At 40.6% G+C, this 25330-nt stretch overlaps 1 protein-coding gene across 2 annotated transcripts; it reads right to left on the bottom strand.

The window, feature by feature from the left end:
* Window positions 1-1053: 1053 nt before the first annotated feature.
* On the bottom strand, window positions 1054-25330 carry LOC122657540 (deoxyhypusine synthase-like). Of its 2 annotated transcripts, none has more exons than XM_043852273.1 (7): window positions 25042-25330; window positions 24730-24897; window positions 22581-22799; window positions 20548-20634; window positions 2153-2258; window positions 1841-2076; window positions 1054-1244 (listed from the first exon to the last, which is right to left on the bottom strand). In XM_043852273.1, exons 1-7 carry the CDS (start codon window positions 25246-25248, stop codon window positions 1155-1157), a joined length of 1113 nt encoding a protein of 370 aa, XP_043708208.1. In that variant the 5' UTR covers window positions 25249-25330; the 3' UTR covers window positions 1054-1154. The 2 variants fall into 2 exon arrangements, with proteins under 2 accessions (XP_043708208.1, XP_043708209.1); XM_043852274.1 differs by having other exon boundaries at window positions 1056-1244; window positions 24730-24893; window positions 25042-25174.

Genomic DNA, 25330 nt, shown 5'->3' with positions numbered 1-25330 from the left:
CCATTTAAGAACCATTAACAAACCAATGAAGGACCATTCATGAGCTTATTACTTCAAACAATTAACAAAACCGAGACCAAAACCATTCAAAACCAGGAACCGATACAAACTAGGAAATCTAAATCGTTTACAACGGGAAGGATTCTCCCACGTAGCACACTTGAAACTCAATACTCCTCAAATGGGAGTCCATAGGGCTAAAGTCAATTTGAGAAAATAGAAGAGTAGATCACAAAGCCCAGCCCATTTGAGAGGCCAGTGTACTATTAGCCTTGTAACGGGCTCACATCGGTTTAAACACAAAACACAAACCAATTCAAACCGGTATTAACCTGACATCATGAAACTGTACTAATCTGAAACCAAGCCGAACCAGATGAATTCCAAAACCAAAGTTACCTTACAGATTCAGCTTCAGATTCACTCATTATTAGCCCAAAACCGATTTAGCCCGACCAAAACCGGACCAAACCGACTTATTGACACCTCTAAGGTCCAGGTGTTACCCACTCACTATTTCCTGCCTTATTGAATAAAATGAAGGGAAATGGTTTTCCGACACCATGGCAGAGTACACTGTCACTTTAATGTATCTCTCACATGAAATGATATCACTCCCTCCTCCCCAATGGCGGGGAGAACTTCGACATGCATCCCCAGATGTTGGCAGGTGTGGCATGCGTATACAAGTCATCCCAGCTATTGGATGGCTGGTTAGAGAGGAGCTGTACGCCCAAGTAGTTGTAGAGGATCCAAATCCCCTCATTGGTGCGCTCCCCTATCCCAACCCCCTCCCTAAAACGAACATGAACAGTTTGTTGAATTAAAACCCTGTCAACAACAAAACCTCCAAAACAAAACTCTACCAAAGGCAATAACGTTGACATCCAGTTCACTGATAATTCCATGTTGAAGACTCCCAAGTGCTTATGCACCATGTCTGTTGCATATACATGTGACCAATCCGAATACAAACTTACATAAAATATGGCTAAAATATATATTTGACACCTTTCAAGACTTGAGGTACTTTCTCCCAACCCATAATCCAATTTGGGCCCATTGGAAGCAGAAATAATATCATCTACTTTCTGTGAACTTCTTGGATAGTTATCTGGTATTTTATAATGCATCTGGTGACAGGCAAGTGCTCCTTAGATATCTGTCTCATGAAATTCTTTTGCCGCCTTAGCAAATGTTTCAGCTACCAGTAGAGGAAATGCAATTGTTGCATCACAGTGTACCTGCTCAATATAGCAGACAAGACAATAAGAATCATAATGACAATACTTGGCAGAGAATTCAAATTTGAAAAACCTAAAGTGCACTTTGAGACAGGCTCAATCTGGTTAGAGTGGGGTTGCAATCACTAAACCAGAGCAATACAATCAATGCCAAAAACCAATCAAATGTGGCATTAGGCCATGTGGAGACTCCATCAAAAGGGTGTACCCAGTACACGAGGCTCCCGCCACTGCGGGGTCTGCGGAGGGTCATAATGTCCGCAGCCTTACCCCTGCTTTCGCAGAGAGGCTGTTTCCAGACTGGAACCCGTGACCACTTGGTCACAATGGAGCAAGCTTTACCGTTGCACCAAGGCCCTCCCTCTAATGTGAAAGCAGGGGTAAGGCTGCGTACATTATGACCCTCCCCAGACTCCATCACCAGATATAAGAGCAAATAGTCACAACCATCAATGAAAACTGAAAAACACAAGCATAAAGGGAAATATCAAAAGATGAAATGGAATGACTGAATGAAGATCAGAGTCTGCCTGGATCAAGTATCGCTAATTCTAGTAATGAGAAACAGAAATAATAGAACATGAATGAGATTATACTTTAACAGTCTTAGCAGAACCCCGTATCTTTCCCCATGATACAGCCTCATCAGGACATGCTCCAGAATCACTACCATCAAACTCTTGGGCTGTATTGATGAAAGCAGCATAATCTGCACCATTACGCATCATATTGGCATTACATATGTGATGCTTGGGCAGCCCACCACCAAGAATTATCATGCCTGTCTTCCTAGGGCTTGCATGAACTGCTTCCCCATTCATGGCTCTTATATCTGTTAAACAGATGAGGATTAATTTCCATGATACAAAAGACTTGCATTAAGCAAAAATGAAGATGGGTAGACCTACCTTGCACAACATCAATAACTAACCCAGGATTCCGGAAGGAATGGAAGTATAACATGTCCCCTAGGGAACCATCTGTTAAGCCTGGACAGAAGACAGGAACACTGTTCTGTGAAAGCATTGAGAAGGAATGTCAACAATGTCACACATAGAAACCAAAATGGCATGGATATTTTGGAGAAATTTAAATAGAAATCATTTATCTCCCTAGCTGCATGTATTACTCCAGAAAGTAGGCCCAAAGGGTCTTGTACTTGGCACACTTATTCCTGCCTTGATATCTATACATTCATAACCATTAGATGGGGGTGTTTAACCTCAAATCACTTGCTCAGACATTTACATGGTTTCATCTTTTAAAATTTCGAAGTGCTAAAGGCCTGACAGCACAACTTCCACTATTATCTGCATGGCTTCATCTAACAAACACTTTGCTTTAACAGTAAACTATAAATAAAACAGCATTAACCAACAGTAGAAACCTAGTGTGTATTACCCAGTTCATTATGTTTCCACATCCTGGGGAATATCAACCTCTTTTGTGTAATATCTAATACAAGTTTTCCTTATCTTTTCAATAAATTTAAGAAAAGAAAACTTGCATTAGTACTCCAAGCCTTGCAAGTTGTAAATATCCTCCAATGCCAGCATCACTACACCTATCATTTTTGGAACTCTACCTTAAGTACCACTGTAAGTCTGGCCGGACTAATTGTATTGCAGTTCACAACCTATAAATGGATTGACATGATTTTTTATTTTTTTTTTGGGGGGGGGGGGGGAGGGGCTGGTAAATCTGTTTGTAACAAAGTTGGTTACAACTCACTGATGTAACCTCTTTTCTTTGCCCTCAGCCACATCGCTTATATTCTTTTTAGATGGGGTCAAGGCTTGGGACCAGTCCTTTACACTGACTCCCATTTCCTCGGCTATTGTAGGTGGCCAGGAAACCAATCCCAATCTTCGTCCCCCTATTATCATTGATCATTAGGTTTCTTGTCAGTAGTCTGCACCTGCGAATGGTCGGACTTTGATTTGCCATTACACACAACATTATAACTGGCCTGTCAACAAAGGTGAATCAAATGGTCAAAATTTCAAGTACAATATTCTTATTATCTCTATTACACTTGTTTAGAATAGTGGTCTTGGTTTATGTTAATGTGGGTAGTATTGTTTTATGCTTGTGAAGGTTATTTTGGATATTGTTTTGTGTAGCTTAAGTAGGTCTTTGGAATCAGTTGTAGCTGATTGATTTCTATATAAATATAGCTTTCCCCCATGGATTGGGATAACAACTCAAAGCCGAGGGCAGAATTACTTCCTTCTCTTCTTTGACTTCTCTCCTCCTTCCATTCTTTCTCTCTTCTTCTCTTGCATTGCTGGTTATTAGTGCTTTGGTATTGTCACATGATATCAGAGAACTAAGATCCAGTGTTTATCACAGTTTTTTATTTATTTTATCTTGAGAGTTCTCTTTGGGTTCTCCATTGTGGTCCACAGCAACCAATGCTGTATTTGCTCCTTTTTTGAAACCCTAAGAGAACAAGTCCGAGGAGCCAGTCTTATGGTCAGAGGCTCCAGAATCAAGAAGCCATGAAGAGCTATATTAGTTGGATTTTAGATTAGATAAACAAGTAAGAGAAGAAGGAGGAGTTGGAGGAGGAAGAAGAAGAGAGAAAGAGAAGAAGGAGACAAGAGGAAGGGAAGGAGGATATTTCGGTTGTAATGTCAGTTGTGTTAGAGACAGTAGTCCACACATCTATATTACTTCAATGATAATAAGGAAAAGTATTACATCCACCTCCCTAGGGAAGTAATAGGTTAAAAAGGATAAAGAAGAGAAAATACATAATAAGGCAACTAGAAATAAGTCTGGTTCCTATACTACCCTTATTAAATAACTTCTAACACTCCCCTTCAAGCTGGAGAATAAATGTCGTGCATTCCCAGCTTGCATAAGAGAGTACTAAACTGAAGGGAGGTAAGCCCTTTGGTGAAGACGTCTGCCAGTTGATCACCAGTCTTCACGAAAGGGGTACAAATGTAGCCAGATTCAATCTTCTCCTTGATAAAGTGTCGATCCACTTCAATATGCTTTGTTCTATCATGTTGCACTGGATTGTGAGCAATACTGATGGCTGCCTTGTTATTACAATAGAGTCTCATAGGCCCTTCAGTGTCAAACCCCAAGTCTTGAACTAGTCTCTCTAGCCAAATGAGGTCACACACTCCATGAGCCATAGCTCTAAATTCTGCCTCTACACTGGATCTGGCTACAACATGCTGCTTTTTGCTTCTCCATGTAACTAAATGACCTCCCACAAAGATACAATAGCCTGAGGTAGATCTCCTTTCTGTAATGGATCCAGCCCAATCGGCATCAGTGAAACCTTCCACTCTCAAGTGATTATGCCTTGCATACAACAGTCCTTTCCCTGGAAAAGACTTCAAATATCTGAGAATGCGATACACAACATCCAAGTGGCCACTCTTGGGGCCATGCATGAATTGGCTCACCACTCCCACGACATAAGAGATTTGTAGGCATGTTATAGAGAGGTAAATAAGCTTCCCCACTAGCCTTTAGTACTTTCCTGCATCAACAAGAGAAGGACCACAATCTTCTCCTAATTTGTGATTCTGCTCAATAAGAGAATTTGCTGGTTTGCAACCTAACATCCCTGTTTCTTTTAGCAGATCAAGAACAAACTTCCGTTGACATATGTTGATTCCTCTCTTGGTCCTTGATACTTCAATTCCTAAGAAGTACTTCAAGGGACATAGGTCTTTGATTTTAAACTGTTGAGCCAAGTTATCTATCTCAGTAGTATCATCCCCATTGACCATAATATCATCAACATAGACAATGAGGGTTGTGATGGTACCATTGCCTCGCTTGGTAAAGAGAGTGTGATCAGCTTGGCTCTGGGAATATCCATTCTTCAAAATGGCTTGCCAAAAGCGCTCAAACCATGCCTTTGGTGACTATTTGAGGCCATATAATGCCTTTTAAGGAGGCACACTTTCCCTTCAACTGAAAGTATTTTGAAGCCTGGTGGGGTTTGCATGTACACTTCCTCTTCCAAGTCACCATGAAGAAAGGCATTCTTCACATCTAACTGATATAATGGTCAATCTTTATTGGCAGCCAATGATAAAAGAACTCTTATAGAGTTATGCTTAGCCACAGGAGCAAATGTCTCCTGATAGTTAATTCCATAGACTTTAATGTACCCCTTGGTCACCAACCTTGCTTTATATCTCTCAACAATACCATCAGATTTATACTTGATTGGGTAGACCCATCTGCATCCAACTAGGACACGTCCCCTGGGAAGGTCCACCAATTGCCAAGTACCATTCTTCTCAAGTGCCATCATCTCCTCAGTTATAGCTTGTCTCCACTTTGGGTCAGACATAGCATTTGTAACATTCTTGGGAATAGAAGCAGTAGAGAGAGCAGCAATAAACGCAAGACCTGTAGGAGAAAGAGCATCATAGGAGACAAACTGGGCTATAGGATTAGTACAAGCTCATTTCCCTTTTCTAACAGCAATAGGAAGGTCTAAATCAGATGGAGTAGAAGGGATGTCACCTGATGGAGGAGAATGAATCTCAGGATGTGGATCCAAATAGGATTCTTGGTAGGTCTTCTTCCTACTCTTCAAGCTTTCACCTCTTTTGTACCCAATGTGGTAATCCTTCTCCTTACCCTTCTCATTACCAAAACCACTTTCAACAACCAATTCTGTTTCACCACCTGATTGATCATCAGGTTCAACCACATCCACAATCTTGTGTTTGCCAATATCAAGCATGAAAGGAGAGATAGGTAGAGGAGAATGAAGGAAATGAAGGAAATCCTCAGCAGTCTGTTCATTTCCACCACAATTCTCCCCCTAAAGAGGATGCTGAGAAGGGGCAAAGAAAGGGACAGATTCAAGGAAGGTGACATCTTTGGAGATAATGCACCTTCGAGAAGAGGGATGATAGCACTTGTAACCCTTGGTAGTAGAAGAATACCCAAGAAAGAGACACTTAAGAGCTTTGAGATCAAGTTTAGTGCGAGTAGATTTGTTAACATGTACATAACAAACACAGGGAGACTTTGGGAGGAAGAAAGAAAGTAGAAGCCTGTGGAGATAAGATGTCTAAGGGAGATCTGAAATCAAGAAGTTTGGTAGGCATGCGATTGATGAGAAAGGAAGCAGTGAGAAGAGTTGCAGGCCAGAAGGTCTTGGGAACATGCATGCCAAACAAGAGACTACGGGTGACCTCTAATAAATGGCGATTTTTCCTCTCAGTAACCCCATTTTGTTGGGGTGTGTCAACACACGCTAGCTGATGGATAATACCATTATTAGTAAAGAAGGTTTGGAGGCCACCAAACATGTATTCTCCCCCTTTATCAGACCGAACAACTTTGATTCGAGTATCAAACTGAATAAGAATCATTTGATAAAAATTCTTAAATGCATCACAAACATCACTTTTATGTTTCATAATAACAGTCCAAGTAGCTCGAGAAAAGTCATCAACAAAGGACACAAAGTAACGATATCCAAATAAAGAAGTAGAAGGGGAAGGTCCCCAAACATCAGTATGCACAATATGGAAAGGAGCATAAGTTCTATTACCATGATATGGATAAGAAGAACGACAGTGCTTGGCAAAAATACATGGCTCACATTGAAAAACATGAGGAGAAGCAATAGAAGAAAATAAGTGAGGTAATTGTTTCCTCATTACAACAAAAGATGGATAACCAAGACGATGATGCCATAACATAACAGACTCCACAGAACTACTATCATTACTTCCACACACATAGGACTGAGCTGTGGGCAAAAAAGGCTCAAAAAGGTAAAGGCCTTGCTCCTCACGTCCACTACCAATAATCCTCCTCGTCACCAAATCCTGAAAAAAGACAATGAGAAGCAAAAAAGTGACACAACAGTTTAAAGATTTTGTCAAATGACTCAAAGAGAGAAGATTAAGGGTAAGTTAGGGACATGAAAAACAGATGTAAGAGAAATAGATGATATAACAAGGATACTGCCCTTACCAGAGATGGAGGAAAGGGAGCCATCGGCTACCCAAACCTTATCCTTACCAGAGAAAATGGTATAGGAATCATAATAATGAGACATACCAATCATGTGGTCAGTGGCACCAAAGTCAATGACCCAAGACTGGGCAGCAGTAGAAGCTGAGGTGGAAACCTACAAAGCTGAGGATGAAGAGGAGCTAGCCACTGTGGGTGTAGGAGATGTGCTTAGCTGTGACATGACCCTGCGAACTGCATCGGCCAAAGTAGAGTCATCCTGTGTAGCATCTTTCTCAGTCATAACAGAGTGTGCACCTCGAGCTCCCCTTCTACGACCACCACGAGCACCACCTCGTGTCCTAGGAGGACGGCCATGAAAAAGTCCAACATCTATCCTTGGTGTGCCCAGATGTCTCACAATGATCACATTTAAACCTGTCTCTGCCACCTCCACTAGCACCACCTGTCTCTACTGCTCTGTCTTCCCCATAGTTAGGCCCCTGGCCTCTACCACCACCACGAGTGTCCCGGAAAGAGGAAGAATTGAGGGTTGATCTCTCAAGAGATGATGCTGGAGCTGGTGCCATAGCCACATGCCGAGTCTCCTCACTCTGTAAATAGCTACAAACCTCATCAAGAGATGGAAGAGGGGACCGGCCTAAAATCTGGAGTCTGATTGGCACATAATCAGGGTTCAGGCCACCAAGTAAGGTAAAGACACACTCCTTTTCAAGAGTGTTGTACAACTTTGATTCATCCTCTGGATTGGTCAACTAAAGGTCCCTGTAGTGATCATACTCCTCCAAGAGACTAATATAAGCACTGTAGGACTCAGAAATGGTCCTGTCACCCTGCCTCATTAAATTAATCTTTTGGTGAAGCTAATAGACCTTGGCAGAGTCACCTACCCTATCATAGGTCTGAGAGACATTGTCTCATATTGCCTTGGCAGTTTCCTTTCGCATAAACCTTCTACCAATCTCGGGCTTCATGGAGAAGATTAGTCATGTCATGACTGTGGAATTTTCGGTCTCCCATTTATCATAGCCAGGAGAACCTTGCTCTGGGACTTTAATAGCCCCTGTAATGTATCCAAGTTTCCCTTTGCTCCTAAGGGAAAGCTTCACTGAATGTGACCAGTTCAAGTAATTAGTACCATCAAGCTTCACAATAGAAATCTATAGGTATGAAGTCTCATAAACAAGCGGAAGAACCGTTGGAGTTGGCTGTGAGTCAGCCAAACCAAGTCCAGATGTTTCGGAATCACCCATAGTGTAAGGAAAAAAGCACTTGACCATAAACAAGTGTACCAACAAGAAGTGGGCAGTACACACTCAACCCAAATGTGGAATCCAACACAAGAATCAAATTTTAGCAAGGAAGAAAGACCATATAATCTCTACAAGACATCACCCTAACATTTTCCATGGAGGAACACAAGCTGAAACAAGCTTAAAAACTTCACAAAAGGTGTTCCATTCATTTCTCAGCAAGATAGCAGCATATTGCAGTCCAAATACAAGAAGCACAGAAAATATGTAGTCTCGGTTTTACCTGGGCAGAAACAGAGGTGCCATAAAAAACTGAAAAAGCTCTAATAGATCCTTCAAGCAGCAAGAAGGGATTTATGGGGCTTGATAAACATCCTTGGGCGATTCTAAAGACCCATTCTAAGGCTGAAACCCATGCCAAGGGAAAGAGAAACAAGGACTGCAAGGTGAGCCTGGCGGAAATTCCTGCAGTGGCTGGAAGGGCTTCAAAACCTCAAGGGAGCTTCAACAGAGTTCAAACAGCATCTTCAACTACATAAATAGGTTATACCGAACCTATTCCATGCTCCTTCAACAACTCTTTACATAGAGATCTTCTCCTTGAACCCCTTTGTGTCCTAGGGTTTCAAAGAGAAGAAAAGATAAGAGAAAGGGGCTAAATACGACTCTCAAACCCTAGTGCTCTGATACCAAGTTGGATTTTAGATTAGATAAACAAGTAAGAGAAGAAGGAGACAAGAGGAAGGGAAGAAGGATATTTCGGTTGTAATGTGTGTTGTGTTAGAGAGAGCACTCCACACATCTATATTACTTCAATGATAATGAGGAAAAGTATTACATCCACCTCCCTAGGGAGGTAATAATAGGTAAAAAAGGATAAAGAAGAGGAAATACACAATTAGAAATAAGTCTAGTTCCTATCTACCCTTATTACATAACTTCTAACAATATTGGGAGGCCAAAAATATACTTGACTAGGCAAGATTAGAGGTAGGTGAAGTGGAAGGTGCCACGGTAGAAGATGCAGTACCCATTTGAGACATCATACTTTGGAGCTATGATGCAGATCCAAACCTCCACGAGCTGAAGAAGCCACCCTCATCATAGGGTCATAGCTAGGAACCTTAGTTATTTTAGCCTTAGTTTATTTTCTGCTTTCTATACTTAGTTTTTTTAGTTCAATTGTAAACTTAAATTGAATCGGTTCATACTTGGTTCAATTTAAGTGAAATGATCCTATTGGCTGATAGGGTCTTATATCCTTTTGGTTACTTAGGAATTTTTTAAGTTCAGGTGTTTTAATTGTTTTAAAGTTTTTAAATCAGACCCCTCCATGATTTCTGAAGGACGACTTGTAATAGTTTTAGGAATCAGGCCCTTATGCCTATTATATTAATAAAACCACGGGAAGGCTCCCCCACATTATTCAGACTAAAACAATCGACTCTGTTTGCTGCTGCTGTTTAGCTCCATGTGAGTATGCCTTGTGGGTAATATCAAGGAGACCTTGTGAGTCATATCAAGGTGGAAGGGATTGGTGGACTCCGATCGACTCCTTGCATCTTGTAGATCGGGAGGTCCTGCTCTAGCTCTTCTTCAAGTTGCCATTGAAGAACCTGCAAATCCAGTAAGTTATTTACAGTTTTCTGCAACTACCCTTCTTCTTCTAATCCTCCAACCTAAACCTACTTCATCCCAATCGATCCCCATAAACCCTAGATCATCTAAACTCTGTCCAGCCCTATTCTATCATTCAAATCCACTCAAATTTCAGACATAACATCCTCACAATAACCCTTCCACTCGACTTTAGTGTCTGCCCTAAACCGTCAAACCCTAATTCCCTCATTCTCCATTAATTCCCCCAAAACCATAATTACAGATCCATCACTTCCAGCCATCAGAATTCACTCTAAACACAGCCGAACTACCCTACTATTGTCCCTAACACTTGGCCAGAAGCCCTAGCCCAAATTTCTACTCTAAACCCTAAATCCATTATCTTCTTCTTCCCCAAAACCCGAAACCTGAAACCCTAATTTTCTGGAATTTAAAATCTCATTCAAACCTAACTTAACCTAGCTCATTATACTCCCCTAAGCCTGCCTAGCTTTATCATCTATCACACTTTCCATACCCAAACCCTAACCCTAAAACTGACCCAATTTCTTCAATTCTGCCCTATTCGGCTAGCTGTTCAGAAGGTCCTGATCTAATTGGCTCCTAGTATGCAAATTAAGCGAGAAAGGGAATCATTTTGTCGCACTATTGATCATGAAAGTGACTGGCTTTGATTTCGTATGTCACATTGAACAGTCGCATACGAGATCCTATATATATGAAATTCTTTGTGGCTGAGCCGGGTAGGAAGCGGATGAAAAGGTCAACCAATAGACCAAGAGCCAGAGTGAGGGACAGCTAGCCAGATAACACAAAAAGATTAAACCAAGGGCTCTTACTCTCATCCCGGGCTAAAGGGGCATTCGATGTCTTCGAGATGGTATAGTTCCATTCCAGATTTGATGGTAGGGATCGATTGTATTGTCTATCTAGGACTACATTAAGTGGTATTAGAGCCATGGATGAACATGGCAATCCAGTGCTCAATACAAATCTGCCACCCCCAATCGACCCCATGGCTGCTATACTAGAGATGTTCCAAAAACTATCTGCAGACCAGCAATCTATCCATGACCGATTGCAAGTTATAGAGCAAAAGTTGTTCAGAAGGTCCTGATCTAATTGGCTCCTAGTAGACCCTTGTCTATCTAGGACTACATTAAGTGGAATCAGAGCCATGGATGAACATGGCAATCCAGTGCTCAATACAAATCTGCCACCCCCAATCAACCCCATGGCTGCTGTACTAGAGATGTTCCAAAACTATCTGCAGACCAGCAATCTATCCATGACCGATTGCAAGTTATAGAGCAAAGGCAGCTTGCACCTATTATGGGCAGCAATGATCCCCTTGAAGAGGACAGATTTCAAGTTCAATCCAAAGTACATGGAACTCTGGGAAGAGAGAGGAATCACAGAGATCACAGGGATCACTCCGGAGATCACAAAGATCAATCCAGAGTTCACAGAGATCACTCCAGAGATCACAGAGATCAATTCAGAGATCATAGAGATCAATCTAGAGCTCACAGAGATCACTCCAGAAATCATAGAGATCATTCCAGAGATCACAGAGACAGGCGCAGGTATGACAGAGATGGGCATAGAGAAGACAGGGACAGAAACAGAGAAGAGCCTAGAAGACCTAATTTTGAAGAGTACATGAGATCCTATTTCACTAGTGAAGAAGTTCCCAATCGAAGGTATGACACCCAGAAGGTGAAGCTCGAGCTGAAGGAGTTTGATGGGAACCATGATCCTCAGGTATTCTATGACTGGCTTGCTGCTCTTGATGATTATTTTGATTGGTATGACTTGCCTAAAGACAAGAAGATGAGATTGGCGCGTACCAAACCGGTTGGCCCTGCCCGGGAATGGTGGCGAACTGCAGGAAGGGACATGGAACTTGATGGTCATGCCCCCACTACATGGGCTGATATGAGATATGATTTGAGGGAGAAATATCTGCCCAGGCATTATAGAGCACAGGTACAAGATCAATTCAACTCCCTACGCCAAGGGACTATGACTGTATCTGATAACATGCAAAAGTTTGATGGTCTTTCTTCTCACACTGGCACGAGAGAGAGTACTACTTAGATGTTATCTCGGTTTCGACTGGGATTGAGGGCTAATATTATCAAAGGTATTGGAGTAGCTGATGTCAAAGATGTTCGGGACTGTTTTGAGAAGGCATTGAAGGCTGAAGAATTATTGGCTGCCAATAGAAAGTTTGATTCCTCTACTGCCGACACCAACAAAGCTTTTCCAGCATTCAAGTCTACTAACAATAGTTACACTCGAGCTGGAAATTCTGCTGTTGGTTCTACTCGCCCTACAGCTCCTCCATGTGCTGATCGTAAGGGTAAAGCCCCCATGGACAATAATGATCCTCAAAAGTGTTTCCACTGCAATGAGATTGGACACTATGCCAGGGAATGCCCACAAAAGCATAAACCTGTCAATGTGTCTGCAAAAGCAGATGAAACCCCTGATGATAACAGTGAACCTGGTTTCTCTGCTTATCCCCCATCCGATGATGATGCCTTAGCTGGTTACTATGAAGACTTGGGTGGTGATTCTCGAGGTGTTCATGTTATTACTCAAGTATTGATGGATGAAGTGGCAAAAGATGAAGAAGAGGTTGAGAGCATTCCACAAGAAGACAATAACATTCAAGATGTTGTTCTAGAAGAGGTGGAGCTCGATGAGAAGGCTGCTAACACTGAAGACTCTATGGAAGTTGAACATATAGAGTTTGTCATGCCACCTTGGTTCTTTGAAGAGAAGTCTCCACGCCTTGAAGATTTCATTCCTAATGTTCTAGCTTCACCAGAATTTTGTTCGAGAAGTGTTAAAGCTGCTACTCACATGTTGCTTCCCCCTCATCACCACAAAATTTGAGGACGAGTTTCTTCAAGCCAAAATAGTACTTGGAGGTCATACTGATAATGTCAAGAAGCTTAGCCCCGAGTTGCAGGAGCGTCGCATGGACTTCACCCATTCATTGGAGATAAATGTTTATAAGTCGAGGAGAGTTGATGCAGATCCAAGCCTCCATGAGCTGAAGAAGCCACCCTAATCATAGGGCCATAGCTAGGAGCCTTAGTTATTTTAGCCTTAGTTTATTTTCTGCTTTCTATACTTAGTTTTTTTCAGTTCAATTGTAAACTTAAATTGAACCAGTTCATACTTGGTTCAATTTAAGTGAAATGATCCTATTGGCTGATAGGGTCTTATATCCTATTGGTTACTTAGGAATCTTTTAAGTTCAGGTGTATTAATTGTTTTAAAGTGTTTAATCAGACCCCTCCATGATTTCTGAAGGAGGAGGACTTGTAATAGTTTTAGGAATCAAGCCCTTAGGCCTATTATATTAAAAAAACAGTGGGAAGGCTCCCCCACATTAGTCAGACTAAAAAAACCGACTCTGTTTGCTGCTGCTGTTTAGCTCCATGTGAGTATGCCTTGTGGGTAATATCAAGGAGACCTTGTGAGTCATATCAAGGTGGAAGGGATTGGTGGACTCCAATCAACTCTTTGCATCTTGTAGATCGGGAGGTCCTGCTCTAGCTCTTCCTCAAGCTGCCATTAAAGAACCTGCATATCCAGTAAGTTATTGACAGTTTTCTGCAACTACCCTTCTTCTCCTAATCCTCCAACCTAAACCTACTTCATCCCAATCGATCCCCATAAACCCTAGATCATCTAAACTCTGTCCAACCCTATTCTATCATTCAAATCCACTCAAATTTCTGACATAACATCATCACAATAACCCTTCCACTCGACTTTAGTGTCTTCCTTAAACCATCATTCAAACCCTAATTCCCCCATTCTCCATTAATTTCCCCAAAACCCTAATTACAGATCCATCACTTCCAGTCATCAGAATTCACTCTAAACACAGCCGAACTACCCTACTACTGTCCCTAACACTCGGCCAGAAACCCTAGTCCAAATTTCTACTCTAAACCCTAAATCCATTGTCTTCTTCTTCCCCAAAACCCGAAACCCTAATTTTCTGGAATTTAAAATCTCATTCAAACCTAACTTAACCTAGCTCATTATACTCTCCTAGGCCTGCCTAGCTTTATCATCTATCACACTTGTCCATACCCTAACCCTAAACCTAAATCTGACCCAATTTCTTCAATTTTGCCCTATTCGGCTAGCTGTTTAGAAGGTCCTGATCCAATTGGCTCCTAGTAGACCCTTGTCTATCTAGGACTACATTAAGCTGAGTCGCAAGTTGTTCTGCAGACATAGATGAAGTACCAGTAACCTCAGGAGTTTCGGTCAAGTTAACCTGAGCCTGAGGACGAGCAGAACCAGCTTTCCCTCCCTTTCCGTCCCCTTGGGACAGCCATGTAATTTTCAGCAAGTCTCCCTAGTATGATGAGGGCCTCCCTTGTTCGGGTAAGGACAAGGTCCAAGTGGCTGATGGTTCTCTCTCAGCTATTTATAGTAAAGGCTCTATTTCTTGCACCACAACCATTTCCCAGTCCTCTATTTTGCATATAGCTAATCTCTGTGCCAACTTGCTTTCTATACATCATCTTACCGCTGATCTTAATTGTTTTGTTCACTTTTTTTCTACCCATTATATTTTACAGGACCTAGCGAAGGGGGGAACGATTGGATTTGGTAGAATGCGGGATGGTCTTTACTATTCGGATCCTGGTCTCACTACAGCTCCCTCACTAGTTTCAACTCATATTACTCGAGAAGCCAGTACTCTCTGATAGTTGCATCATGGACACCGTCATCTTGGTCATCCCTCCGTTTATATTTTGTGTCGTTTGTTTCCTTCTTTGGTTAAATAATGTAACTTGGATCATTTTAATTATGATGTTTGTGACCTTGCCAAGCACACACGCTCTTCCTATTTTCCAAGTGATAATAAAAGTTTGATTCCATTTTCTCTATTCACTCTAATCTATGGGGTCCTTCTTGGACAATTGCTCGGGATGGGTATAAATGGTTTATTACTTTTATTGATAATTGTACTAGAATAACCTGGGTCTACCTTCTTCGTACCAATTTTGAGGCTTTTTCCTGCTTTCAGTCTTTCCATAAAATGATCCCGACACAGTTCAATGTACAGGTTAAGGTTCTCCGAAGTAACAATGGGACAGAGTACCTTGATGGTCCTTTCCTCCAGTGTACCTTTATACTCATGGCATCCTCTCTCAAACCTCTTGTGTTCGCACACCGGAATAGAATGGTATTCAAGAACACAAGAACCACCATCTCTTGGAGGCCACGCGCTCTCTAATGTTTACCATGCATGTCCCAAAGTATTATTGGGGTGACGTTATTCTCACTGCTGCCTTTCTTATAAATCGGGTTCCTTCTAGTGTTCTCGACTTTAAGACTCCCGTGAGTGAGCTTCCTGATTCCACTATTGTCTCTCACCTTCCTCCTCGTGCGTTCATCCGCTTTGCTCATAATTCAACTCCCTCCGGATCAAAACTTGACCCTCGGGCCTTCAAATGCATCTTCCTTGGGTATTCTACTTCTCAAAAGGGTTATAAGTGTTATTATCCTCCCTCTCGCAAGCTTTTTAATACCATGGATGTCACTTTTCATGAGGATGAACCCTATTACCAGTCTTCTCTTCAGGAGGAAACTCTTGAAGAAGAGAATCCTTCATCTCCTTTCATCATAGACACTGTTTGACTTCAGGGGAGCAAACTAATGAGATCAATGCTACCAGCCTGCAACTAAACACAAGGATCTTATCACCTACCACAGAAAGGAAAAGGCTATCCCTAACATACCATGTCCACCTACGCTCCCTGAGCCGGTCCCCCAACTCAAGCACCAGGTAATACATCTTTCACTGATGATCATCCTATTACCCTAAGGAAAGGAGTCAGAACTTGTACCAAACACCCTATTTCTAACTTTGTCTCCTATGAATCTTTATCTCCCTCCTATCGTGCCTTTGTTTCTGCATTGTCTTCTGTGCCTATTCCACAGGGTTGGAAAGAGGCTATTGCTGACCCAAAATGGAAGAATGCTATGATAGAAGAAATGTAGGCCTTGAAGAAGAATGATACTTGGGAGTTTGTACCTTCTCTTAATGGGAAGAAACCAGTTGGATGCAAATGGGTGTTCACAGTAAAACAAAATGCAGATCGGAGCAATGCTCGTTATACGGCTAGATTAGTTGCCAAGGGATTCACACAAACCTATGGCATCGATTACCCGGAGACCTTCACTCCAGTTGCAAAAATGAACTCTGTTCAAGCCTTGTTATCCTGCGCTGCAAATCTTGGATGGAGTCTCCAGCAGCTTCATGTAAAGAATGCCTTCTTGAATGGTGATCTTGAGGAGGTCTACATGGATATCCCTCCTGGTTTTGACTCACCTACTACAACTAGCAAAGTCTGTTGACTTAGAAAGTCATTCTATGGGCTGAAGCAATCTCTTCGTGCATGGTTTGGTAGATTTCAGAAAGCCATGATCAAGTTTGGCTACAAACAGAGTAATCCTGATCATACCTTATTTGACAAACACAAAAATGGGAAAGTCACTTCACTGATTGTATATGTGAATGACAATAATTACCGGAGATGACGAAGCAGAAATTTCATCCCTGAAAACTCAGTTGGTAGTTGAATTTGAAACTAAAGATCTAGGACATCTAAAGTACTTCTTAGGGATTGAAGTAGCCCGATCCAACAAAGGGATCTTCATCTCCCAACGAAAATATGTCTTAGACTTTCTGAAAGAAACAAGGATGCTTGGGTGTTAACCTATTGACTCTCCCATCGAAGTCAATCACCAACTAGGCAGCCCAGGTGGTGACTCTATCGATGAAGAGAAGTACCAACGCCTCATTGGAAGACTTATCTATCTCTCCCCCATCAGACCAGACATTCCCTATGTTGTGGGGTGGTTAACAAATTTCTTCATGATCCTAAGACCATTCACCTTGAAGCAATATATTAGATTCTTCGAAACTTAAAATCAGCCCCAGGGGAAAGGAATCCTGTTCTCCAACAATGGAAGTCTAAAGTTGGATTCCTTTACTGATGCTGACTGGGCTGGCTTTGTTGATGACCGACAATCTACTTCAGTAACCTACTTCATGTTACTGTACATTCCTTGGAGGGAATTGGTGACATGGAGGAGCAACAAAACAATCTGTAGTTTCTAGATCCAGTGTTGACGCAGAATACCAGACGATGGCACAAGGAGTTTGTGAACTCGTGTGGTTGAAGAAACTCCTCCAAGATCTAAAAATAGCTCCTGAAGAACCTATGAGACTCTACTGTGACAACAAGGCAGCAATTAGTATAACTCATAACCATGATCAGTATGATAGAATAAAACATGTTGAAATTGACCGTCATTTCATCAAGGAGAAGATTGAAGATGGTCTGATTTGCACTCCATTTGTACTACTGAGAACCAACTGGTCAATGTGTTTACCAAAGGCTTAACAGTTAAAACCTTCAATCCTATTGTTTCCAACTTGGGCATGTGTGATATCTATGCACCAACTTGAGGGGGAGTGTTGAAGTGTTGAAGATTGGTTCGGTCCAGTTCTCTTCTAGTTTGGTTCTCTTGGTAAAGTGTGTAATGTAACTAGGTAGTGTCTAGATTCATTATGCACATGTTTAATGTGCTAGTTGTGTGATTGTGTGATTGTGCAATCATACCATATTTATAATATTCTCAAGATTATAAATAAAGTGGTGGCCTCTGTCTCATTGACAAGCCAAATCATTCTCTCTTTTCTCAACGAATTCTTATATCTTTTGGTTATTAATCTTAATTGGCCTCTTTACCAGTTAGACATCAAGAATGCCTTTTTGTATGGCAATCTACAGGAAGAAGTATATATGGAGCAACCTCCAAGGTAAGTTGCTTAGTGGGAAAGTACTCGGAAAGTTTGTAGGCTGCACAAAGCCATTTAAGGGCTGAAACAGCCCCTACATGCTTGGTTTGATAAATTTAGTATTGTTGCAGCATATGGCTTTTCTCAGTGTTACTCGGATCCAAGGTTTAAAGTATCGGTATCGGGTATCGGAAGGGTGATATTAAGAGACATATTGTATAGTATCGTATCGTATCGTATCGTATCATATCGTATAAGGGATACGTATCATACGCTACATATATGCATGGAAATGGTCAAGACACACATGGAAATACAATTTTGGAGCAAAACACAATATAAATAAGCAATATCTAACATGTATAGAGGGTGGGCCTTGGTGCAACAGTATGGTTGCTCCATTGTGACCAAGTGGTCACGGGTTCGAGTTTGGAAACAGCCTCTCTGCGAAAGCAGGGGGAAGGCTGCGTACATTATGACCCTCCCCAGACCCCGCAATGGCGGGAACCTCGTCCACTGGGTACTCCCTTTTAATATATAACACGTATAATATACAAAAACACTAAAATGGAGAACAACGTATAACGAGACAAGAGACTTTCATCGATTTGAGTACAAATCCTTGTAAATGATCAAGTTTGATGCATCAATAAACTTAGTTTTATCCAAATCTATCGTTTTATAGCAAACTATAGGATTAAAAGCCATGAATTAAACACAAAGATCAAGTTTTTCTGAAACTTACCTTTTTCTAAAATCTCCTTCAATCTCTGATCTCAAAAACAAAATCATAGTCTAATAGTCACATGGGCCTTTAATGGATGTATCAACGTGTATCGGTTGGTATTGACTGTATTGGTATGTATCGGTCTATATCGAGCCATATCGGCCGATACATATCGAAACTCTCACAGAACCTTTAACGTACAAATCGTAAGTATTGGTACATATCGGTCTGTATTGTATTGTATCAGTCCGTATCGGCCGACACAATACGATACCAATCAAGATATACTATTTTCTATAAAAAAAAAGATACATATCGGTCAGTATCGTATCGGTCGATACTTTAAACCATGCTCGCATCACTCAGTTTTTGTTCGGTGTCAAGACTCTAAAATTATTGCTAGTTGTTTATGTTGATGACATCATTGTTTCTGGTAAAGACCTGTTTGGGATTGTACATGTTAAGACTTATTTACAGCAGTATTTTTGGATTAAAGATTAGGGCGTTCTTAGCTATTTTCTTGGTATTGAGGTCACTCAAAGCAAGAAGGGCTCAGTTTATCACAACGGAAGTACATTCTTAATGTTTTGTGTTTTACATTGAACCTTTTGAACCAATGGTTCAATTTAAGTGGAATTAGAAAATTTTCTTTTAATTTGGTTTAGTGGTCATGTGACTACTTAAGTAGGTCACATAACTCTTTAAGTCATCCACTCCTCCCCATGGTTAATAGGGAGGACGTGAATTGTAATAGAGTCAGCTAGGGGTTTTTCCCCACTCCTAGGCTGAATAGGAATTGGCCTATTGGCCCTTTAAATCAAGGAAAACCATGGGGATCTTCTTACCTCACAATTTGAAAATTTTAACTCTCAAAGCTGCTACTGCAACTTGACTTCTCCAATAAGATTTTGTCTTGTGTTTGATCAAGGCTGACGGAATTGGTGTTTGATCCGATTTACACCTTGAAGTGGGAAGCCGGTGGATTCGATTTGGTTACTTTGTCTTCTCCATTGCTGCCTACATTCAAGTTCTGGTTTCAAGGATCGTTCTACATCAACAAATCTGTTTCAAGTTTGTTCTTCATTAAACAAGTAAGTTCAACCCAAATCACAAACCATAGCCATTCTCTTCTTCTCTTCTAGACCACCCACAACCAGCATATAGCCTAAACCAACAAAACCCTACTAAAAGCTGATTGAGTGTTCCTCTGGCCGCATCGAGAACTCGATCCAAACCTGGTCCCCTTCTGCCCAGCCAAACCCTAGTATTTCCACTCTTCTCTCTTTTTCAAACCCTAACCCTAAACTCCATTAATCCACCATATCTTGCTGCCAATTCAAGCTAGACCTTCCTGGATTGTTTTTTTTTTTTCCCAGTTTAAATCATCACTGGAAAACTCCAATCTAGTACCTAACCTTAACCCTAACTTCCATAAACCCAAAACCTTAATTAGCCAATTTTCATCTGTTTGAACCCTAAACAGGTTCACCTTTGGATAGCAGATCTTGGTTTGGTTCCTAGTTTGACAATTCAAATCTAGGACCACATTACGAAGCACTTACAAAGTTGAGTCTTTTTGAATTACTTCCAAATACTGGAAACATTGGATCTCACATCTTCTCCAAAATCATTCCCTCCAGAAGAAAAGGAAAAAGAATTTAAGAAAATAGCCCATTATTTAAACCATTTAAGATATATCATTTTTCCATCACAATATACTTAGGAAGAATGAAGATAAACAAAGAAAACTTGGACTCAAAAGTGCAGAGAAATTTAAACTAAATAAAAAAGATGATAACATAGGATCACTAGGAAAAAAAATGGAACCATAAATACTTCAGCAGGTGCTTACACACTTATTTGAATTTGATTATTTACCTTGTAAGCCCAGTATAGGTATGAACTTTGATCATTTATTTCTTTCCCTAGGCGAGCAATCACCTTTGATGGTGTCCAGAGTATATTCTGTTGAAAGGGAGGGGGGTAAGAAAAGGCTGGTCATTTTATAGCTAAACACTCAATGATAAAATAGACCGTTGCAACGTCAAAACGAGTTGAATCTAGAAATCCTATCATCCCAAGTAAAAATGGTTAAAGCATCCTACTTCTAATTTTTTGTACCACAATCCACTTAAGTACAATCACTTGCTAACTCTTTTCAAAATTAGAAAATGAGAGCAATGAAAGGAGGCTTTATCAGCAAGGGAAGTATGGCCTTTTCATCACAAAACAAATGAGGTAGCTATAAGCCACTTTCAAACTTGATGTGGGCATTTGCCAGAATGGTATTTGTGGGTGTGCACCCTGAATGCAGAATATAGAATAAAAATTGTGAAAGTATAGAAAAATTAACGTGTTCCTTTCTGCATATATGATTGCCACTAACATTTAATGGACTATTATGTACTGATGATCTCTGACTTGATTAGTAATCTGTCACTTTTCTTTTATTTTCCACCATTCATTTGTCATTTTTCATTTTTCACTTCTCATTTCCCATCACTCTTGTACCTCTCTTCATTCCCTTATTTTGTCTGGACCTCACTTTTACCTACTTTGTTTGATTTGGATCCATGTAGCCGACCCCATTAAGTTGGGATAAGGCTGAGTTTGTTGATGTTGTTGTTGATCCCTGACCTGATTAGTAAAAGTCATGAAATTGTGAATTGTCCTGACATGGAATGACTGAACCTAGCTAACATGATTTTTCCTTTTTGTTACAACCATTATGGCAATTACAAGGAAAATCTCCCCAACCCTTGACACCCCCCCCTTTCCCCACCCACCAAAACCCTCCCCTAGCAAAGGAGCATTCGATTAGTAATCTGTCACTTTTCTTTTATTTTCCACCGTTCAATTGTCATTTGTCATTTTTCATTTTTCACTTCTCATTTCCCATCACTCTTGTACATCTCTTCATTCCCTTATTTTGTCTGGACCTCACTTTTACCTACTTTGTTTGATTTGGATCCATGTAGCCGACCCCATTAAGTTGGGATAAAGCAGAGTTTGTTGTTGTTGTTGTTGATCCCTGACCTGATTAGTAAAAGTCATGAAATTGTGAATTGTCCTGACATGGAATGACTGAACCTAGCTAACATGATTTTTCCTTTTTGTTACAACCATTATGGCAATTACAAGGAAAATCTCCCCAACCCTTGACACCCCCTTTCCCCACCCACCAAAACCCTCCCTAGCAAAGGAGCATTCGATTAGTAATCTGTCACTTTTCTTTTATTTTCCACCGTTCAATTGTCATATGTCATTTTTCATTTTTCACTTCTCATTTCCCATCACTCTTGTACATCTCTTCATTCCCTTATTTTGTCTGGACCTCACTTTTACCTACTTTGTTTGATTTGGATCCATGTAGCCGACCCCATTAAGTTGGGATAAAGCAGAGTTTGTTGTTGTTGTTGTTGATCCCTGACCTGATTAGTAAAAGTCATGAAATTGTGAATTGTCCTGACATGGAATGACTGAACCTAGCTAACATGATTTTTCCTTTTTATTACAACCATTATGGCAATTACAAGGAAAATCTCCCCACCCTTGACCCCCCCCCCCCTCCCCACCCACCAAAACCCTCCCCTAGCAAAGGAGCATTCGATCCTAGGGCATGGCAACAACAGGCCACTTCCCTCACCACCTGTGCTAGTTGACACCTTTCTTGTTCCCTTAGAGCGATAAATGTGTTGCATTTATAAAATAAAACAACTGTTATACAAGTTATTAATCATAATGGGATCTTTTTAACGGCATTTCTGTTACTGAACAAATAGGCACCGCAAACAATTTATATAATCAGGTAAATGTCAAGGTGACTAAAGGGGCAGGAAAAAGAAGCGACAAACAATCATGAATGACTAATAACCACTGAATATGAATGAAGTAACAGTATGGATAAATACCTTTGTAGACTGTTCTTCTAACATCCGGTCAAAAATTGGTAAAATCCAATCCTCAAATTTGCAGTAGTTATCGTTAGGCACCAACAAATTACCAATACGGTTCAATCCTTTTGAGCGTAAGTAAGCTCCAGGCAGAGAGAAATCACCTTTATAAGTGGGTGCAAGACATTTTATAAGGTCCTCTTCTATACCACCAGTTGTAGTAACCACCACATCTACCTGCAATCAATTTTAGAATTAGCACTTCTCTTATGTCCTTGATGATACAATTACAACTACGATAACTAACAAGTTTTTTCTTCAAGGCTCCATCTTATGCAATCCTGGGTCATGAAACCCTACCTTGGGATCGCTGTGGACCCATACGAATATTAAATAACTCAAATTAAGAGTTTAGTGGCAAAACTGTAAATCTTGCAAAGTTCAAGATCCTTTAAGGGGAAAAATAGTAAACTCCAAAAGGAGTATTTAATCCCTGAAATCAAACCTGGCAAACTTCTTAGTTACAGGTTTCTTCAAAGGTTTGAATCTCATAGCAAGGGAAGCTTTTGGGTATGAATCTCTCAGGTATGGATGGCCCTAGGGTGGTGATTCAATGCTCCAAAACTCAAGGGCAATCAACTGGGGCTACTGGGTTAGCAAGAGTCTCTTTCAGATGTGGTATTGTCGCCAGTTGCAGGAAAGTTTATGAAGTTGTAATGTAATATAACTCAGATTACTTGCAATGAAAAGATAGAAGATTAGAAGAAAAAGGAAAAGATTAGAATAAATGACTAGAAGAAGAGATACGGAAAAGATGAAGTCCAGAATTATTGAGGAAGAGAAAGCTTGCAATGACGCAACACTACAGCAGGTAACTAAATATAATTTTATTCCAAAAAACTCTAATCCCAATCATGGGAGTACATGCTCTTTTATAGAATTAAACAAAAAAGAAATCCTATTCCTATTTTGAAAATGAAATAGAGTTTGATTCTATCTTGAACTCAAAGTGAAACAAACTCTACTCTAACTCCATCTACGACTCTACCAAAAGATAAAATAATAAAAGAAAATTACAAAAAAGACGAGTCCTAATTCCTATGCATAACTGCATCAGATGGATCTTATAATTAATTCCCCATTCCCTGTTTCCCTTCAGTGTTAAGTATTTGGACACATGTGAATGAATATTGGGAGTTCCCACGATTATTTTTCAAAGTTTTGGTGATCTTGGATAGTTGGCTGTTGTGCTGGTACATGAGGGTTTTTTCTACTGGGTTGGCTTTGCTTGGTGCTGTCCGGATTAGATTCTCAAAGCTTTTGTTGGTTTCCTAGAGAGTTCATCTTAAGTCCACCTGGATTTTTTTTTATTTCATCCCATTTTCTGTCTCTAAGGGGAATTTCTTTAGGGAAGTGGGGCATGGCCAGGACCATGTCATTTGTTGACATGACGATATAGAATTGTCCTAACAAACTCTAACCTCAGCGGTTAATGGGTCCTAATGGAACCGGAAGCTAAATTCAATAATTTGACACCCACTGGGTCAATTTGACAGTTAGGACAATCAGCATAGATGTAAAAGTTGGATAAAGGATTTCAAAAATGACAAAACTCCTCCCCAACCCCAAAAAAGGAAAAACAAAAATCCAGACACAAGGATTTTTGTGTGTTGGGGGGGGGGGGGTGTTAGCGTCGACACCTACTTTCAATTGTTAAGGAGCAAGCCCAACAGTGTAACTGAAAGAAAAAAACGAAACTCGTCCATTTAAGCAGTCTGTAAGTGAAAGTAAACAGCACTGTTTGCGGATACCCAATACTATCACATCCCAGAAATGTACAAATAATTTGTGTACAAATCCCGGATCACCAAAACTCTGCAATCTGGTTTCAGAGTGCATTTAACTACACTCACAAACCAATTCATAGTCTCGGAACACAAATTCTAGTCCCAATTCAGAAATTGATCTTTCCACTTAACACTTATTCATGCAATGAATACTCCAGCTTCCAGTTTCATGATTAATCATATGTTTTTATTATATGTACTTAAAGAACATTAAACAAACAGTATAGCAGTAAATTGGGTTAAACTATCAATTCTCTATAGCCACAAAATCACAATTGAAGCAGTAAAAGAAAGACAGAGAGCACATTTACATCACTCACCATGTGATGCTCCACGAGATACCGAACCGTGTCTCGAACACCTGAAGAAATGAGATTAGAAGTAAAACCCAAGAAGACTTTGCATCTCACAGACTTTCTGTATACTGGGTCCCTCTCCTCCTCAGTGCAACCTTCGGCAGGGACCTCATCGGAGAGCCTCCAGTCTAGCTTCAAGCCAGCTTAAAATTTTAGATAAAAGTAGCATAAAATTTGAGAGATAGAAAGCAGAAAATAGGGTAGATGAGAAAAAGAAACAAAATGAAAAAGACTCAATCTTGATGGGATTTAATGGAGCTACAAGCTGAAACTCACCATCTGGTTGACAACTTTAATGGCATCTCCAAGATTTGAGGCCTGAAACCCAGTAGAGACCATGGACTTGAGGAGCTCAGCGTAGTCTACACCCTTATTGAAGTCGTAACCCTCAATTTTCACACAAGTTCCTTCTAAGGTTTCTGATTCTTTAAAGACTGTGGAGTGTACGGACTCCATGAGTCGTTCTTCCACCACGTCTCCCATCTTCTTCTTCCCTTTCTGCAACAAAGCATATTCAGATATGCCAGCGGTAGTGCGTCAATTTGGTTTTATTCTGATTCAGGAA

Source organism: Telopea speciosissima, chromosome 4 (assembly GCF_018873765.1).
Source record: "Telopea speciosissima isolate NSW1024214 ecotype Mountain lineage chromosome 4, Tspe_v1, whole genome shotgun sequence".
NCBI lineage: Eukaryota > Viridiplantae > Streptophyta > Magnoliopsida > Proteales > Proteaceae > Telopea > Telopea speciosissima.
Note: the sequence above shows the minus strand (reverse complement) of the source record. Positions and strands in the feature narration are given on the sequence as shown.

Bases quoted from the DNA above. Each gene is read 5' to 3' on its own strand.
- LOC122657540 (XM_043852273.1), bottom strand. From the start codon at position 25,248: ATGGGAGACGTGGTGGAAGAACGACTCATGGAGTCCGTACACTCCACA. The intron at 22,800-24,729 runs GTGAGTGATGTA...AATTGATTGCAG, and splicing joins ATCTCGTGGAGCATCACATG to GTAGATGTGGTGGTTACTAC. The intron at 20,635-22,580 runs GTATTTATCCAT...CCCTTTCAACAG, and splicing joins TAGAAGAACAGTCTACAAAG to AATATACTCTGGACACCATC.